This window comes from Dreissena polymorpha, chromosome 16 (assembly GCF_020536995.1).
Source record: "Dreissena polymorpha isolate Duluth1 chromosome 16, UMN_Dpol_1.0, whole genome shotgun sequence".
In the NCBI taxonomy this organism is placed as follows: domain Eukaryota; kingdom Metazoa; phylum Mollusca; class Bivalvia; order Myida; family Dreissenidae; genus Dreissena; species Dreissena polymorpha.
In genome coordinates, this window is record NC_068370.1 from 48453138 (window position 1) to 48468419 (window position 15282).

Sequence of the window (15282 nt, forward strand, 5' to 3'; positions counted from 1 at the left end):
AAGACAACCAGTAGGCATTCGGATACATTTGCCTATCTTCCTCCATTTACTACTTGCCAGCGAAACAAAATTGTGACAGCTGATTCTCTTGTTGGTGTTTTTTTATTTACAACTCGGTAATGATTTTATCTGTACTTGTGCACACGCATAATTTAAGATGGACTCTGCCTCTTGCACTTTCGCTAGGATCCTCTCCTATTTACATAAGTGTGTGGGCAGCAGCCAGGATTGTGACTTTTTGTCTGCCTCGATCTGTTTACACATATACAGATGACCGATTGTATTCGCTGTATCAGCGATTGGTTTTATTCATATTTAATACTTATTCGAGATCAAAGGTAAGTGAAATAAGAAAAAGAAAAAAGAAAATTCTAGCTAGTTATAAAATCTGCTTGATTCGATGTCATGTTCAAATTCCCATTTCTTTCTGATACTTGCATAGTTTTACAATAGTTTGAGTTAACCCTTTACCACCGAGATACGCATTTTGATGCATTTGTAGTCTCTTAGAAAATCACATTTAATTAAATACCTTTCTTACTAAATTTAAGTCTTAAAGGGTTCATTTCCAACCCTTAGTTACGCTCGATTGGTCATTGTTGGCCCGGGTACTACTTTTACATGTACCCCGGGTACTCTATAGTTGCAATAATCCCAAATCCCATCTATTGACCCTCCGGGTTGCTTTCCATATGTACTTATAAAAGCTCAGAGCATTCAAGAAGAACTAGGGTACTTTATAGTATACTTACATGTACCCCGAGTACGGTAAATATACTCAAACGTACCCGGGAATTTTTTAGCGCTAAATTGGTGGCTGTCGGCTATTTTTTTCTAAATAATTATGTTCACATTTATTTCAATTTTCTGTAAAATGACCTCTATATTATCAGAATTCTTACTAAAAAAAACATATGGATGCATTTTTTTCAAAAGAGAAGTTTGTTTAAGTTAGACACTATCGTTTGACGGTAATCGGTTGCGCGTATACGACATTGGATTTTGGCGGGAATACAACTCGGGTACAGTCTTATATCGACCGCATATGTTAAAGTATATTTACCGTTCCCGGGGTACATGTAAGTATACTTAACGGTGCCCAGGGTACATTAAAGTAACCCGAGCTGACAATGACCAATCAAGCAGGGGTTTTTATCTGATTTTGGGGAAAGGGCCTGGCCTTTTTGAGGGGAAAAAAATCGCGCGAAACGTCGAATTTTGGGGGAAAAAATTGTGCGAAAAGCTGGATCTTGGGGAAAATAAGCAAAGTCTAAAATAATCAATTTAACATATTTTACTGTTTTTAAAACAAATTCAAGGCAACAGATAATTTAATTATGCAAGATTTTTCTAGTTTCTACAGTGGATCAGGATAACTTATATATTTAAAGGGAAAAAAAAATAAAAAAAATTTTTTTATTTTTTTTTTGGGGGGGGGGAAAATGAAATCTAGGGGAAATTTGACCAGCTGAGGGGAAAAAAATCCGAGGGGAAAGGGCCGATTTTCGGCGGGTCCCAAAGAAGGAAAAAAAACCCTGAATCAAGCCTTAGTAACTGATGAGCAGCAAACAGCATGAAACCTGAACAGACTGCGAGTTACTCGCAGGCTATTCTGGTTTTATGCTTGTTTCAAAAGCCATTTTCACTTTGCTTCTGATGGGGGAAAGGGTTAACACATGATTTTTATAAGAACAATTAAAGTTTTGCCTGTTCTCTTTCTAAGCCTTTGGTTTTAAAGCATCTATTTTGTTATTGATTCATAATTTCTTTCAGGTAAAAGTATATGGCAATATATCTGCTCTTAGAGGCAAGAAAGAAAATGTCATATTTATATGTAACCATCAATGTACAGGTGAGGATATTTCTTAAAAAATTTAAATCAAATAATGTTGATCTTAGATACTTTGCTGAACTACTTACCGGTAGTGGCTGTGGTCAACCTTTAGCACAAGCCTGTTCAATATATTATGCACTAGTAATTTATAAACTCAGGGCTTAATATTATATGTTGGCCCCATTTTTTTTTCTCTGAACTAAAAGGTTATATCCCATCATGGGCATTTGTGTATATTTTGTGATATTTTGTTTTATCTCATTTGTGAATTTTGTGATGTCTGGAACAACTTTATTATTTGACATTTTTTTGTGATAACCTGGACTCAATGTAACTTTCTTGTATGTAATGTAATAACAATAAATTAGAACATTTGATGTTTTCACCTTGGAATTAAGTTTATTTCAACATATGACCTTTTTCAGTGGACTGGGCTGTGGCCAACATGATTGCCCTGCCACAGGGGTCCATAGGCAGGATTCGCTACATACTGAAGGATGGCCTCAAGTACTTTCCACTTTATGGATTCTATTTTAGCCAGGTACTGTATTCTTTTGGTAATGATGGTGTTTCTACTGCTATACTTTTCTATAGTGAAGTCAACACTCTGGATAAGTTGGAGTGAACACGAAATCCTGACTTTCTGTGGCAAAAACAAGCAGAAAAAATCAAGCATACGTGGGGATATCACTTGCCGCAGGCCCCCTTGCCATCTAGATGCAACTGCTCTATGTGAAAGATTGTTAACTGATGTATCAAAACAGACACGTGCAGTCCATCGAAAAGTTGAAGAGTAATGAAAATGTGTTGTTTTGTATAAAACTTTGTCTGAACTTTCTTGTTCAGGTTTTCTGTTGTCTGCTATATTTAAAAACTTAACAGATAATAATAATAATTAGAAATAAATATAAAATAATTTTGAAATATAAATTTTATGATTAAGCATGCATTAAATTTTGATTGTTTAATCCTATTTTTGTTAAGGTTAGTACATAATGGCAAGTAAGCATTTGTAATCACAAGTCTTACATTTTGAGCAGTATTTTAGAAATTTTATACCAATAATAATTACACTCAGCCATAATTTTCTAAAACATGTGAAATATTCAAATTTGCTGTATTAATATTTTTGCAATTCACATGCAGTATGATTTTTTTTGGCTTTAGATGCATTCAATCTAAAATCAATGCAATGTTGGATTACACCAACAGTGCTTTATTGTATTTTTCAGCATTCCTGCATATTTGTGAAGACGAAAGATGGCAAATTTAATGAAATGAAAGCTCGCACTGATGTTGCTAAACTGAAAAAGAACAATATTCCTGTGAGCATTTGTTGGATTTTACATCTAAATTAACTGAGCATTTTTTGTTTGATATGTTCCTAATTGGTATTTACTTACCTAAGTTGTGCAAAGTTTATATTAACACTGACCCTAATGTATGCATGAATTAAATTAGCCTAAGTTTTTATACTGAAATCAGGTAAAATTTATCAAAGAATAATCATAACTAACTTATTTTGTATGTATCTTGTGAAATGTGTGCACAAACAAAACAGAGCATGAATGAAGGGCACAAATTGTGAGTGAATTTAGTGAAATTGATGCTAATTAACTTCACATAAAGAGCTATAATGTCGTCATACTATACCTGTACTTAACAAAAATATCACCTTGGTTGTCATGGGGTCCCTCCCCCCCACACACTTATTTAACATGATAAGCATCCGAATCTTAACAGAAAAATAATTATATATATATATATATATATATATATATATATATATATATATATATATCTCAATGAAGACATAATTATATAAGCCCATATTGCTTTTTATTTCAATTATGAAAAGTACAGGACTTGTCAATCAATGTGAAAAACTTGAACTAACTCTAAGTTAAAGGGATCTTTTCACGCTTTGGTAAATTGACAAAATTAAAAAAAGTTGGTTCAGATTCGCAAATTTTCGTTTTAGTTATGATATTTGTGAGGAAACAGTAATACTGAACATTTACCATGGTCTAATATAGCCATTATATGCATCTTTTGACGATTTTAAAACCTAAAAATTATAAAGCGTTGCAACGCGAAACGATTGGATAATTTGGAGAGTTCTGTTTTTGTCGTTAAATTTTGTGAAACTACGAAGATTGCTTATATAAGGTATAAAATACATTCAGTATGTGTACACGGCGGAATAGCTCAGTAGGATAAAGCGTTTTTACTTCAGGACTCTGGCAGGACTCCAGGGGTCACTGGTTCGAAACCTGGTCCGGGCAATGTTCTTTTCCTTTTTATAATTTTATTCTTGATTTTTTACTGGAGCTTTTACGATCCAATGTTTACATTTATCGATATAAAGCATTTAATGAATAAGTTAAAAAATGCCAAAATCTGTGAAAAGGCCCCTTTAACAAATCTAAAATTTGTGGCAAGAAGTTCACATTTTCTGTTTTATAAAGCTAGGCCCTGGAGATTATATTCCATTCAAATGCAACAAGAAGATATTTCATCAATGTTTTTCAGGTATGGATGGTGCTGTTTCCAGAAGGAACTCGGATGAGTCCCGCTCGTAATGATGTGCTAGAGAAACGAAGGTCCTATACCGCTATGCAAGGTAAACTGATGTTAATTTTGTTTAAAGGTTGGTATTGACATAAGCGTTTATGGAAATTTATGATATTTGAGAAATGAATTAAAGTTGCAATTTATTGCAACGTTTGTATATGGCATCAACATTGGGCTTTGGGCAGATGGAAAAGTTGCATGCACAGTATTCTGAAATGTTAAGAATTGAAGAGTTGTATTTTCAGAAACGACAGCAAAACTTTTGAAGAGTTTAATTTTCCCAACTCCCAAGCTGGCATTAATTCACTTGGCTGTCTTTTGTCTGTTTGCACATTCCTCCAATGTGTTCTTCACAACTCTTTATTAACAGCTTTGCAGATATATCACTTAACCTTTCACATATAAACCACCATAATTTTGAGATGCTCATGAGACAATTTTTAGATGATCTCAAGACAATTTTTAGATGATCTTAAAACAATTATTAGATGATCTTAAGACAATTTTAAGATGATCTTATGACAATTTTTAGATGTTCTTATGACAATTTTAGATGATCTCAAGACAATTTTTAGATGATCTTAAAACAATTATTAGATGATCTTAAGACAATTTTAAGATGATCTTATGACAATTTTTAGATGTTCTTATGACAATTTTAGATGATCTCAAGACAATTTTTTGATGATCTTATGACAATTTTTAGATGTTCTTAAGATATTTTAAGATGATCTTAAGACAATTTTTTATATTATCTTGAGATTATATTTAGATGATCTTAAGGAGTTGACTTCAAATATTTATTTTTACAAACTCGAATAAGTTGAAGTATAAAACAAAGACCTAATTGACTAAACCCTTTATCCCAAAATCCTTTAATAATGGGAAATTTTTTACTAAATAGGCCCTTCCTAGCAATATATCACCTCCCTTGGAAATTATCATTTGGATGTTATTTCAGCCATGGGTATGTGAATTAACCCTTCTTTTATGTTTAGGTTTGGAGCCGCTGTCTCACGTTTTGATGCCAAAGGTTCGAGGATTACAGCTGACCCTTGATGAACTCGGGGGTCATGTCAGTGCAGTGTATGACCTAACCATCGCCTACAGCAACACTGTTGACCCCCAGACTGGGTCAAGGCTCCCTGCACCAGATATAACTGGTAAGATTTGAAATGGGAGTTATTTACTGGACGAATGAAAGATCTAAAAAAAAGTGATTGAATGTTTTTTAAACGCCCCTATTTTTAGAAAATTGTAGTTATGTAGGGGAACAGAATATATATTTCAACCTTGAATATGAAGTAAAAACTTACTGAAAAGAACTTTTCAGATTGTTTCTCACTAAATTATGAAGCATACATGTATTAAATTAACAATGATGATGTAAGTTATATTAATTGTATTATTTATATAAGCATTCAAGCTCAATTTCATTAACTGAGTAACTATTTTCTTTTTTTCAGAATTTGTTTCGAAAAGTTCCCCAGAAATTCATTTACAGTTTGAGAGAATTCCTATTAAAGAAGTCCCCAGTGATGAAAATGGACTGAAAATGTGGCTTTACAGCAGATTTCAGGAGAAAGAGAGGTAGATTTCATCATGTATTGACTTAAACCCTTTCCCACTCGGAAGCATAGTGAAAATGGCTATGTGCAAACAGCATAAAACCAGAAAAGCCTGCGAGTAACTCGCAGTCTGTTCAGGTTTTATGCTGTTTGCTGCTCATCAGTATCTAAGGGTTTGAAATGAAGCTTTCAAAACTTGAATCTAGTAAGAAAGTTATATTTAACTTTCTAAGGAACAACAAATGTGTAATAATAAGATGTCGCTATTTTTCAGTCCAGAATTTTTATTATGCCCCCCTTTGAAGAAGAGGGGGTATATTGCTTTGCACATGTCAGTCTGTCGGTCGGTGTGTCGGTCCGTCCACCAGGTGGTTTCCGGATGATAACTCAAGAACGCTTGGGCCTAGGATCATGAAACTTCATAGGTACATTGATCATGACTCGCGGATGACCCCTTACAGATTTTGAGGTCACTAGGTCAAAGGTCACGGTGACCCGTAATAGTAAAATGGTTTTTGGATGATAACTTAAGAACGCATACGCGGCCAACAGGGCGAACTCTGAACAATATAACTGAAGCAACTGGTCTGTAATCCTAAATCTATAATTATCAGTCCAATGAAACATCATCATTTGATTAAAATAAAGTGGATCAGTAAAAGTATTATCAGAATATGAGATTTTTTTGTATATTTTGTGTATTAAATATTGTGTTAATGTTTAATTTTGTTGATTAATATAAATATAAGCAGGACAGGGGAGGTAATACACTATTATATCTTTCTTAATTTACAGGGGAAACAAATGCAATAAGTTTAAATGTCATGTTTAATAAATAGAGGATATTTGTTCATGTCAGTGTGAGATCATTTGTTATTTTTTCATTGTCCCTTGACATATTGCTTTATATTTTGCATACTTGTTTACCAACATCAGCCCAACCTATATTCCTCCCCCCAACCTCACCCCCACCATTTTTTTTAAACATCATCTAATAAATTACCCCACCCCACATTATAACCCCCCTTCCCCCCCCCTACCCCCCCCGCCCCCCAAACAATTTTTTTTTTAAACATCTAATAAATTACCACACCCCACATTATATACCCCTCTCACTCACCCACCCCCCCCAATTTTTTTTTTTAAACATCTAACAAATTACCACACCCCACATTATACCCCCTCTCCCCCCCCCCATAAAAAATAAAAAAATATTTTTTTAAACATACAATATATTTTTTTAAACATCTAATAAATTACCACACACCCACATTATACCACCCCCTCTCACCCCCCCCTACCCCTACCCCCACCCTCAATTTTTTTAAACGTATAATAAATTACCACACCCCACATTAAACCCCCTCTCACCCCCACCCCCAACCCCCCCACCCCCCCCAAAAAAAAATAAAATAAAGATTTAAAACATCTAATAATTACCACACACCCCACATTATATCCCCCTCTCACCCCCACCCCCCTACCCCCCAACCCCCCCCCCCCAATTTTTTAAATTTAAAAACATATAATAAATTACCACACCCCGCATTAAACCCCCCCCTCTCACCCCAACCCCCCTACCCCCCCACCCCCAATTTTTTTTAAAACATCTAATAAATAACCCCACCCCACATTTTAACCCCCCTCTTACCCCCACCCCCCACCCCACCCCACCCCCCAATTTTTTTTTAAACATATAATAAATTAACCACTCCCCCACATTATAACCGCCCCTAACCCCCCCCCCCCCCCCCACCCCCCCACCCCCACCCAATTATTTTTTTTAACATATAATAAATTACCACACCCCACATTATACCCCCCTCTCACTCCCCCTACCCCCCCACCCACCCCAATTTTTTTTTAAACATGTAATAAATTACCACATCCCACATTATACCCCCCTCTCACCCCCCCCTACCCCCCCCCCCCCCCCCAAATTTTTTATTTTCCTTTTTTTATTTTCGAAAGATCGTCTAATAAATTATTGAATATGAACAATGATGGCTTACATTATACTGTCAAGCACTCGAATAGTCGAGCGCGCTGTCCTCTGACAGCTCTTGTTAGGTCACAAGGTCAAAGGTCAAGGTCACAGTGACTTGAAATAGTAAAATGGTTTCCGGATGATAACTCAAGAATGTTTACGCCTAGGATCATGAAACTTCATAGGTACATTGATCATGACTGGCAGATGACCCCTATTGATTTTTAAGTCACTAGGTCAAAGGTCAAGGTCACAGTGACTCGAAAGAGTACAATGGTTTCCGGATGATATCTTACATTAGCCTAGGTCAAAGGTCAAGGTCACAGTGACAAAAAACGTATTCACACAATGGCTGCCACTATAACTGACAGCCCATATGGGGGGCATGCATGTTTTGCAAACAGCCCTTGTTTCAATTGTTGTTACACTCACTAATCAAACTAACCCGCTAATCCGCTATTAAGACCACTTTAATCAGTACCAGTACCTATCAACAAAATTGCTCAAAATTGACACCTGCCAAATGACCAGTAATTTCCACATCTTCCTTAATTGAGTGTTGTGGTTCAATCAGGTTTGTTTACAAAGCCATTGTGACATAATTAATGACGAGATACAACGTTTATTGTAATCTACTGCGAGGTGTAAAATCTTCGGCGCTTTTTTTTTTTTTAACCCTTGAATGATAGTTACCTTGTATTATCCTGTCGTTGATGGGTCAATTGGTTATTGTTTGTTACACATTTTAAAGATTAAAGACGGCAAATAATTTAACAGTTAGGATAATTAAGTAAGATGGTTTTGTTTGTGATGGAAAAGGTTTTATAAACTGACCTGTATACCACGTCTTTATTCAAAATCGATAAGAAAAAAATGAAAAAGTTGTGTTTAAAAGAAAAGGTTATTTTAATCAACACGAGTAATGGGAAATCTCAATGACAGCATTATCTTCCCATCTTAATTAATGAAAACTCAGAATTAAGACCACCTCACTATTAAGACCAGTTTTCATAAGACTCACAGGTGGTCGTAATAGGGAGGTTTTGCTGTACGTATTATGATATTTAAACAATAAGTTAGAAGAAAATGCTTGATGTTAGCATTATATCCCTGTTCAATTGAACATTTGGGACTTCTGACAAATTAAAAGACGATTTCTTCCAGACCCAAAATATAGAGCTCCAGATTTTAATGTGTCTACTAAATCTGGGAAGTTCCTTACATGTATAAAGGTTTAATAAAATGGCTATTATTAAAAGAGGCATTGAAGAGTGTTCTTGGAACAGAATAGTTCTTACAAGATCCTTTACCCTTAGGACTCAAGTCTTAAAATAGTTTTTTGAATACAAACTCTTTCAACGTTAAAAAATTCATTGCTTTTATAATAATTATTTATCATTTCAGACTGCTTGCTCACTTCTATTCAAGTAACGCTTCTATGGGGGGTCGTTTTCCTGGCGAATCTCAAGATCTGAATATCCCAGCATCCTCCACTCTTCCTTCCTTCCTGTTCTTCACTTCCTGTCTAGCTGTATTGCTAAGCAACAAGACAGGTCGCGACCTCTATTGGAAAACATGGCTGTTTGGTTCAATTGCTGGTTGCCTGTGGATGGCAGTTAGACACTAGTCAAGGTCACAAGTCTTGTGGAAAAATGTCTGGACAAAGATTGTTTGTGAAATTAAAAATAAAATAATATAATATAAAAATGTTTTGCGATATGTACTTTTTCTGGCATTTTTATGAAGAAGACCTTAACACGATAGAGCCAAAACATAATGATTTTAGGTTTTCCTTAAAGAGTTTCTTTGATACAGGCTCTGAAATTTATTTACATGTTAGATATGCCTTTCACAAGTCATCAGATTGTTAAATATCACATATTTTAAGAAATGCTATGACTGCCCTACTTTTGCATTTATTGTTTTTGCAAAATATTTAATGCAATGAAGTGTTATTACGGATATTTTTGATATTTCATTGATCGATTTCCATTCTGTTTAAGTTTTGATTCTATGTTGTTCGTACAGATACATAAGCTTATACATAAATCTAGATGTGAATAGTTGTTAACAAGGTTTCCCGAAGGAAAGAAATGGTTATAAGATAGGCGATGTCGGCGGGCTGGCGGGCGGAACAAGCTTGTCCGGGCCATAACTTTGTCATTCATTGTCAGATTTTAAAATTAATTGGCACATTTTTTTACTTTATACGGTGTGTCGCGCGAAAGAATTAGGTTGATATCTCCAAGGTCAAGGTCACAATTTCAGTTTGAAGGTCAAAAATGGCCATAAATGAGCTTGTCCAGGCCATAACTCTGTCGTTCATTGTCAGATTTTAAAATCATTTGGCACATTTGTTCACCATTATTAGACGGTGTGTCGCGCAAAAGAATTACGTCGATATCTCCAAGGTCACAGTTGGAGTTTGAAGGTCAAAAATGGCCATAAATGAGCTTGTCCGGGCCATAACTTTGTCGTTCATTGTCAGATTTTAAAATCATTTGGCACATTTGTTCACCATCATTAGACGGTGTGTCGCGCGAAAGAATCACGTCGATATCTCCAAGGTCAAGGTCACAATTCGAGTTTGAAGGTAAAAAATGCCCATAAATGAGCTTGTCCGGGCCATTACTTTGTGATTCATTGTGAGATTTTACAATCATTTGGCACATTTGTTCACCATCATTAGACTGTGTGTCACGCGGAAGAATCACGTCAATATCTCCAAGGTCAAGGTCACAATTTGAGTTTGAAGGTCAAAAATGGCCATCAATGAGCTTGTCTGGGCCATTACTATGTCATTCATTGTGACATTTTAAAATCATTTGGCACATTTGTTCACCATTATTGGACGGTGTGTCGCGCGCAAGAATTACGTCAATATCTCCAAGGTCAAGGTCGCCACAACCAAAAGTAGATTGATTTGGAACAACTATGTAACTATGAACAATCAGTAACAATGCACATTTTAATTTTGAGTTGTCTCTCTTTACCAGACTTTTTTTTCTAATTGAAATCAAGGTCAATTTTAGACAAGGGGGTTAACAATACACATTTTGAATTGTCTCCCTTTATCAGACTTTTTTCAACTGAAAACCTGGTTTTGTGACAATTTTGTCCCTTGTTAGTCCCCTACCGGTTTCACTGGAGGGGACTTATGGTTTTCGCTCTGTGCGTCTGTGAGTCTGTCACACTTTTCTGGATCCTGTGATAAGTTCTTAATATTTTTTCATGAAACTTGGAACATGGATAGATGGCATTATGGACATTATGCACGTCATTTCATTTCGTTCCTACGTCAAAAATTCTGGTTGCTATGGCAACAAATAAACTAGAAATACTGCTGAAAATGGTGGTTTTCTGGATCCTGCGATAAATTTAAAAGTTCTTAATATTTTTTCATGAAACTTGGAACATGGATAAATGGCAATATGGACATTATGCACGTCATTTCATTTTGTTCCTACGTCAAAAATTATGGTTGCTATGGCAACAAATATATATTTTTTAAATCTGAAAATGTCGGAATTTCTGACAATGGTGGAGCCGGTAGGGGACTTATATTGCTTGACAATATTCTTGTTGGGTATAGATCTGTCTTATCTTTTAAATAAAACTACATGTGTTGTCAGATATGTATATGTACTGCGTTTTATTAATGATGTAGATCTACTGTGTAGACTTTGCTTATTGTTTAGTCTTAAACAGATCTAGCCTTTACCATACCTCAATTTCAGAGATATGTTAGATTCTTAATAGATACTTTTCCTGGCCGATTTCCTTATTGTAAATCAAATACATTTTTTATGCCCCCGGATCGAAAGATCGGGGGTATATTGTTTTTGGCCTGTCTGTCATTGTATGTATCCCAAAACTTTAACCAAAACTTTAACCTTCTTTATAACTTTTGCAATATTGAACGTAGCAACTTTATATTTTGCATGCACGTGTATCTGATTGAGCTGCACATTTTGAGTGGTGAAAAGTCAAGGTCAAATTCAAAGCGGCGCATTAAGGGGCGTTGTGTTTCTGACAAACACATCTCTTGTTTCTGCATATATTTCTTGATTTATTCTTTTATGAAACTTTACATTTTTATCACAATTATATCAAATGATTATTATATTGCTGATAATTCTTCTTGTTTTTTTATATTAAAATGTTATGATGAAGTAGGCGCATCTACATATCCATTTATACATTGTACTAATTCAGTTGCAGGCTTTTTTTACTTGGTTGAAAAATAATGTATGCTATAGTGATGTGGACATTATTTATTGGACAAAACATGTGGGCCTGGCTGTCAAAGTGTTTATCCTTGCATCTGTCCCAGATTGTCCTGCCTGTAACTTCATTATTGATTATTCAATTTTCAATTTATTTCCACAAAATGATGACCATATTGAGCATTATGGCACATGTAAGACCTGGGTTCTTAGCCCTGTGGTAAAGGTTACACTTAGGGGTCAAATGTCAAAAATGGGCAACTTGGTTGGAATGCAGCTTTATTACTCATCTTGCAATGTGAAAATAACTTGCAACATATGTTCATCATGTACATGTAATTATCACATGCGAATTGTACAAACATTGTCCTTATCTCAATTATCAAGGTCACACTTTATATCACTGTTCGAATTTTAGCATCATACTGCTAGTTTTGACTGTAACTACATCTTTCATTGGGATTTAACAAATATCTTTCCACAAATGTTCATAAATTTGTAACAATGTATTGATTGCAAGGCCTGTGTCCCAAGGGCAAATGTCAATATAATTCTTAAAGAGCAGTGCTCAAAATATGGACATGATACAGCTTTTGCAGACAATACTTTACCATTCCAATGGCAATTTAAAAACAATATGCCTCACATTTTCACCATGTTGAGAGTACATGATGTAGGTAAAGCCTGTGTTTGAAGCTCAGAAGTCAAGATCGCACTTATTTTTAAAATCATACCATGAATTGTGTTTGTCACAACTGGCTCAACAGTGGATAAAAGGCATCTTAATTTCAGTGGCATATTTTTTGTTTGCAGCAAACAAAAGTTATTGTCCCCTACCGGTGAAACCGTAGGGGACTTATGGTTTGCACTCCGTCTGTCTGTCAGTCTGTCTGTCAGTCAGTCAGTCAGTCATTCACACTTTTCTGGGTCCTGTGATAACTTTAAAAGTTCTTAATATTTTTTCATAAACTTTAAACATGGATAGATGGCAATATGGAGATTATACACGTCATTTCATTTTGTGCCTACGTCAAAACTTCTGGTTGCTATGGCAACAAATATAAAAAAAATTTTTACTGACAATGGTGGAGTTTCCCCGGTAGGGGACCATATTGCTTGGCAATCTCTTGTTAAATGATTAATTATTTTATTGTAAGTTTTTTTCTTGCAAATTTTCTGTGATTTTTCTTTATATAGAAAAACACAATGTTTTTTGTTAAGTTATGCTTTTCTGTGTGGACAAGGTAGGCATAACATATACTGTCAGAAAAAAAAGAATTAACACTCCTTGTATGTTCTTGTATACATTACTTTTATCAGGCTTGGTAATGTGATATTTATAGCACATTGTTGTTGAATTTATAAGCAATATTCACTATTGTGATTTGTATTTGATATTGATTAGTCATTATACATAATATTTGTATCAATGGCATGCTTTTGCTAACACATTTAAATGAGCTGTACCTTTTACACCATGCTTTTTATGTATGTTTAAAAAGAACTTCCATTTTTATTAGAGCTTCCATTTTATCTTGAATTGAAGGATCTGATTTCATTTAGTATTACAAGTATCAGTTTTTATTTGTATTGTAATGTTTCGGATATGTTTTAAATGTTTTGAATTAAATAAAACCTGTCAACCTTTTTAGGGTTTGTTATCTATTAGGAAATCTCTTATATAACTGTCAAGATAAGGCTCCACTTCCTCCGATTTTTTACAGGGGCATTTATTTCCTCACGGGAAAATGTACGTTGTTAATTATGTTTTTGACGCGGGAAAGGAAATTTAAATGCCCCGGGTAAAATGCACTCAACATAATGTCAGCATACATGTTGTATACAATATAATTCTTAAAAATGTTTGTTTTTAAATAATTTAAATCTTGTTGTGATTCAATCAAATATTTGGGCCCTGGCGTGAACTTACAATTATTCACCATATCACAGTGACACACGCACAGAAAGATGGTTGACAGCAAACTGTGGTATCTGTTAGACATTTTTTGTGAGATACATTAGTTTAACAGTCAACCCGCAATTTCTTTGCATAGAGAAGTTTTCGTTTAAAGTGAGTAGAGATTGTTTAAGATTGTCATGTAGATGTTGAATAAGATGTTATCAAGAATTTAGTTTCAACAAGTCTTTTGTCCGAAGCTTACACAACACTCAATAACAACAACTACATTTATAAGCTCTTAAGCACAGGTGGTTATTGTGTGGCTATGATATTAATTAGTAAAAACGTCATTTTGAATGAAAAATAATCAAATAATATCGAAAAATGATCTTCTCTGGAAAAATTCACTATCAAATATATACATATATATAACTATATATTTGAAAATGAAATGATTTTTTTCAGAGAAGTTGATTTTTCGTTCAAATATTATTATTTTGTTTTCAAAATGATGTTTTTACAAATTAATATCATAGCCACGCCCTAACCACCTGTGCTCTTTAAAAAACATACAATTGCTTTTAAGCCAAAATGCAAAATACACAAGTGTAATGACATGTATGATAAGAATTATGAAAATTAGGTAATGCTAGAAGTTAACAAAGATATTACTAATAAATAAAGGATGATCACGTTAACAGTGATACTGAATGTTGTTCTTCTTCCCTTCTTAGAGCGCCCGTGGTCCAACCCCCTATACGAATAGCAAACTGACGTCTCGTGAAACAAACCACGAGCATTACATTTGTTCTGTGGGCTACTCTCAGCTTGCCGTAATACAATAGTATATCACATAAGAACAAAGCCTGTGAACATTCTTCATGGTCATTTTAAGCAAAACATACACTTTCGCCTATGTGTCATTAAGGTTGTTCACTAGCTCTGCTTCCCAGTGTTGAAACAAATCCTCCATTGCATGTGTTTTTATTCACTTCCCTTAAATCCTACCGGGGCTAGATAGGCTCCTAATGGTACGACTTTCTGGACATTGTCTGAAGACGGCCAATGACGCAGTGACAACGAAGTGAGAGTACCCTGTTCGTAAAAATTCCACCTTAAGTTGTGACCGGAAGCGACGGCCCCGCGCATTCATGTTCTACCGTGATTCCGTCTTTATACTGTGTCTGCAAATA

General features: G+C 34.9%; 1 protein-coding gene across 2 annotated transcripts; it reads left to right on the forward strand.

Moving 5' to 3' along the window:
• The first annotated feature begins 27 nt into the window (after positions 1 to 27).
• LOC127862231 (1-acyl-sn-glycerol-3-phosphate acyltransferase epsilon-like) lies at positions 28 to 13837 on the forward strand. Of its 2 annotated transcripts, XR_008040510.1 has the most exons (9): positions 28 to 338; positions 1774 to 1852; positions 2260 to 2375; positions 3067 to 3159; positions 4367 to 4457; positions 5407 to 5571; positions 5875 to 5998; positions 9368 to 10556; positions 10719 to 13837. XR_008040510.1 is itself a non-coding variant. In XM_052401262.1 (8 exons), exons 1-8 carry the CDS (start codon positions 120 to 122, stop codon positions 9588 to 9590), a joined length of 1110 nt encoding a protein of 369 aa, XP_052257222.1. In that variant the 5' UTR covers positions 28 to 119; the 3' UTR covers positions 9591 to 13837. The 2 variants fall into 2 exon arrangements, 1 of the variants encoding a protein (XP_052257222.1); XM_052401262.1 differs by having other exon boundaries at positions 9368 to 13837.
• The last annotated feature ends 1445 nt before the right edge of the window (positions 13838 to 15282 follow it).